The sequence below is a fragment of the Sebastes umbrosus genome, chromosome 15 (genome assembly GCF_015220745.1).
Source record: "Sebastes umbrosus isolate fSebUmb1 chromosome 15, fSebUmb1.pri, whole genome shotgun sequence".
NCBI classification, from domain to species: Eukaryota; Metazoa; Chordata; class Actinopteri; order Perciformes; family Sebastidae; genus Sebastes; species Sebastes umbrosus.
The window spans coordinates 9317782-9322632 of record NC_051283.1 but is presented as its reverse complement, the minus strand read 5'-3'; the positions used below and the strand labels follow the sequence as shown (position 1 = coordinate 9322632).

At 40.9% G+C, this 4851-nt stretch overlaps 1 protein-coding gene across 2 annotated transcripts; it reads right to left on the bottom strand.

Moving 5' to 3' along the window:
* Positions 1 to 437: 437 nt before the first annotated feature.
* Positions 438 to 3577, bottom strand: LOC119503985 (stathmin-like). 2 transcript variants are annotated; one of them, XM_037796079.1, is made up of 5 exons: positions 3475 to 3577; positions 1945 to 1988; positions 1669 to 1841; positions 1316 to 1507; positions 438 to 1216 (listed from the first exon to the last, which is right to left on the bottom strand). In XM_037796079.1, the coding sequence occupies exons 2-5, from the start codon at positions 1958 to 1960 to the stop codon at positions 1154 to 1156; spliced, it is 444 nt and encodes a 147-aa protein (XP_037652007.1). In that variant the 5' UTR covers positions 1961 to 1988; positions 3475 to 3577; the 3' UTR covers positions 438 to 1153. The 2 variants fall into 2 exon arrangements, with proteins under 2 accessions (XP_037652007.1, XP_037652006.1); XM_037796078.1 differs by having other exon boundaries at positions 3397 to 3554.
* Between the last annotated feature and the right edge of the window lie 1274 nt (positions 3578 to 4851).

The following is a 4851-nucleotide window of genomic DNA, read 5'->3' as shown; positions in this document are numbered from 1 at the left end:
TTTCATAATTTGTTTTTATCAATTCTCGATTGTTAAAAAATGGTTTAATTTAGCACCAAATCTGTGAAACAAATGGTATCAACCCAAAAATTGCTGCACCAACTTATGAGACATAATAGAGCATGGGAATGACTATCATATACTTCTATCATAATGTTCTAAACCCTTATACACTTTCATAATTTATTTTGATTAATTCATAATTTTTTATTTCTGTTGTATGACTAGAACTTGGCACACAGTGCTGTAACTTTGGCGACCCCCAGGTTGGGAACCAGTGCTCTACAGGGTGACATCAATATCAAAAAGCAATCAAAAACCTCACATGCTCTCTCATAATTTGCGTGCTAATCAGCTCATTGAGTGCATGTGTTGTTGCTCAACCTGCCACAGTAGAACTATACCAAGCATATAGAACAAGACACAGCAAGCAAAACCAGTGTGTTTACATTTTTTTATTTGTTTTAGTACAACAGTTCAAGTCAACTAGCCACTGTATCTATTGAGATGCCAAAGTGTATTGCTCGTTTGCATTCCATGTGTAGACCCCCTGTTCTGTGATGTTCAAGATGGCATCCATTTCCATGTCTGGCATGTTAATTCACAGCTATACAGCAAGAAGTTATGTGCTTTGAAAACAACCCAATATTTTTACAAAAGCGAAGAATCAGCAGCGGCACGAAAACAGCAAACTAGCAAAATCTGGGTAGCAAAGCCGCACTAAACACCTGCATGTATAACAGCCAACGCCTTGATCAAACCTTGTGCTACGTCTTTTTATTTTAATATACAGTTAAGTGCCGAGAACAGGTGTGGTTCACAGGGACATTATTCACTATGAAATAGGCAGGGATAAAAGACCTATGCATAGAAACATGCTTCCTCAAAAAGGATAAGTACACACTGCTAATTTCAAAAAGGGCAGAAGCTGCACTGACAAGCTACATATCAAATGGAATAGACTCAACAAGTGGGGGAAATGATCCACAGCGCAAATACACTTATAGCGGGAGAATTGAAAAATTCACAAAGTGGAACTTGGATGTATTTTAAAAAAGGTGGGTAGTGAACACAACAAAAATACTGGCCAAACAAAAAATAAATCAATCTTTGGATACGTAAAAAACCCTATACAATCCCCTGTTTGCAGCCTTTAGTCTTCTTCAGTGCCGTCTTTGGTTTCCTTGTTCTTTCGCACCTCTTCCAACTTCTTGTCCTATTAAAGAACAGGGAAAAAAATAAAGGGTTAAGTTCCAACAACCTGGTGGAAACTGGTGTAACTTCATCCATTTAACATCAACGAAAAAACACTGACCTTCTCCTTGAATTTCTCATTCATAGCTGCCATAAGTGCTGTGCGGTTCTCTTTGTTGGCCTCCATCTTCTGATTGAGCTTCTCCTCTGCCATCTTACTGAAGTTGTTGTTCTCCTCCATAGCCTTCTGGAGCACTTCCTTTTCATGCTCGCGCTTCTCAGCTAAGTGCTTCAGAACCTCGGCTTCATGGTTCTGAAAATAGGATGGTTAAAAAAAATAAGCTACTACACATTTTTGTTTCCCCACCCAACATCCAAATGCTGATGTGTAAGAGACTAAAAGGGTTTCAGATTTAAACAGCGCAAAATTACAATCTCTGGGCTCAAGATTTATTACAATGAATACATTTTTACCTTGCGTCTCTCCTCCGCAGCGTCCAGCTTCCTTTGAATTTCCTCCAGCGAGACATCCTTCTTCTTGGGAGGCGACAGGGGGAATTCGCCCTTGGCATCTGGGGCAGGAGCACCCAGGATGACCTCAAAGGCTTGGCCAGAGGCACGCTTGTCGAGCTCCTTCACTTGGATATCTGAAAACACACACATAAACAATAGGTAAAACAATGCATTGATGCACAATTATTAAGCAAATTCAAATATTAAATTCAAATATTAACTTAAGATATAATTCACCTTCGAGAGCTGCCATCTTTAGAGTGAGTTGCAGGTCAATTTAGCTGAAGGGGAAATATAAGAAAAAGGTCAGATTGTGATTCACTGTCTGATGAATTCATATTAGCAGATGGCTCTAACATTAGTGACCTCTAGCGGAGGTTTTACACCATTTCCAGAGCAATGGTAACACCCTGTGGACTTCTGCAGCACTGCAAGCAACCACCGCCCATCAATCCACACAAAAGGCACAGACCATTGTTTATCTCCTAACTTGTGGCAGAGCAACGACATTCAGATCAATCTGTGAGCAATCGGAACCGCTTCACCAGACAAGAGGGAGGAGGAGGAGGAGGAGGAGGGCTTTTTCAGAAGCTAATTGTTAATGAACGACACAAGTCACATTTTGTTGAGACAAAAGGCTGTGATCAGGGTGGGTACGGCTGGCAGTGCCAGGTGCAGACAGGCCTGGAGTCAAGCAGACAATAATGCACCATCTGAAATGAAGATTAGTGAGAAATGAGCATATATTATGGAGGAGAATTATCCATCAGGGAGCACCTGTTCCTTGCACAACCATGTGTTTGAGGCGCAGAAGGCGGATTGCTGGATCTTTGTGCTCAAATGTAATATAATGTAATACTGACTTGGTAGCAGCTGTCATGTCATTTGATCAAATGAGTCATCATGAAAAATCGAATTAGTGAAAAGACCCCTCCCTTAATTGTTCATAAAGACTACCAACTTGTAGCATTTGTATGAGGTTTGCTTTAATGCCAAAACTACACAACTACCTAAATCTCATTTTGACTTGATTAGAGTAAAGGTTATAGGTGAAAGCCCACACCTTTGCAATGCCAAATTGACATTTTTACATTTTACTGTCGCCATAACAATGATCCTCGCTGAAAATAACCATACATCATGTTCATTTAGATGATCTAAATGAACATGATGTATGGATCTAAATGAGATCTTCTTTGTGGTGTCATTAGCTGCAGCAGCATCAAACAAAGGCGCCTTTTGACAGCAGCTGCAACACAAAAGAGGAGCTCACAGGAGGCAGGAGGGTTATTATACACAGAAAAATGTCGAATAAATCAAGCATTGGTGCTGTTGAGGGGGTGAATAAAAAAATTTACAAAAATGCGATTGTCTGCTACCCACAAATCCACAGACATGAGACAAAGTCCTCACCCACCGTCTGTCTGTCTGTCTGTCTCTCTGTCTGTCTGTCGGTGCCAACTGTGCCAGCAGTGTCTGCCACCATGCAACACCATACAACACCATACTGTTTGCCACCATAAAAACACCATACAACCCCATACTGTCTGCCACCAACCATACAATACAATAGACTAACAACCCGCCAACCAGCCCACATGAAGAGAACAAACAACAGACCTTTCTGTCTTGTTTTTTTTCGCCTGCATCTCTTAACAACGTTATTAACTCAGCAGTATGTGTACTTACAGACGGAGTAAACAATCCCTGCGTGCTGTTATTCGGTGGTAAAGATGATGATGCTGTCTGTCTGTGTGTCACACCCACCTCCTCGAGCTGTGGACGCTGTGCTCCTCTCACTGAGTGTAGCGGTGAACCCTCTGCTCGCGCTACCACAGGCGAGCACATAAATGCAACCAGAGTGGGTGACGTCACGCCGGTTGTGGCCAATCATCGGTTGGCTACTCCACTCCGAGGTGCTTCTGGGAATTGTAGTTTTTTGTGATTTCAAGTCAACTAGCCACTGTATCTATTGAGATGCCAAAGTGTATTGCTCGTTGTGTAGACCCCCTGTTCAGTGATGTTCAAGATGGCATCCATTTCCATGTCTGGCATGTTAATTCACAGCTATACAGCAAGAAGTTATGTGCTTTGAAGACAACCCAATATTTTTACAAAAGCGAAGAATCAGCAGCAGCACGAAAACAGCAAACTAGCAGAATCTGGGTTGCAAAGCCGCACTAAACACCTGCATGTATAACAGCCAACACCTTGATCAAACCTTGTGCTACGTCTTTTTATTTTAATATACAGTTAAGTGCCGAGAACAGGTGTGGTTCACAGGGACATTTTTCACTATGAAATAGGCAGGGGTAAAAGATCTATGCAGAGAAACATGCTTCCTCAAAAAGGATAAGTACACACTGCTAATTTCAAAAAGGGCAGAAGCTGCACTGACAAGCTGACTAGTTTTTAGGGATTTTTTTTTCATTGAGACAATGAGCTTCAACTATTCCATTGGTCAAAAATGGATTAATAGTGTTTTGTTATTGCAATGGAAAGCAAACTGGGTGAGGTAGCAATCCACAGTAATATATTGGAAAGCAGTTTATAGGGAAAAAAATGGCAATTGTTATGGCCATTGTTCCCTCTTACAGTGATTTTTGTCATTGCCCCACCCATTGCCAGAAAATTTCACCATTGTAACAATAGGATTGTTTGTTCCTAGTTGATGTTGTTCCGGGGAACTGTTAGAGTGTGACACAGACCAAAGTAATGCTAGCTAGAGCTGAGTTAACAGAGTTAGACTGTCGTACTGAATAAAGTCACAAGTAAGCAAGTACAATGCTTTAACCGTCCATTCTGTATGGTTTATGAAGAACGGAACAGAATGAAACAACCATCACAAATGGATTTTTTTTTTGGCATTTAGGTTATAATTGGTTTTAAAGTGCCAATCTAGAAGATTTTCATTAGGTAAATGTCTGTTAAAGTGGCAGTAGGCAGTATGTTTTCTGGCATCATTGGTCAAAAATTCCATAATAACCTTTCAACATTTTGTAATTCAAGTGCTCTGAGAGAAAACTAGACTTCTACACCTCCTCATGGCTCTGTTTTCAGACTTTAACCAATCACAGGTCATTTCAGAGAGAGAGCATTCCTATTGGCTCTCTCTATCTCAACATGGCTGCCGGGTCACAAACT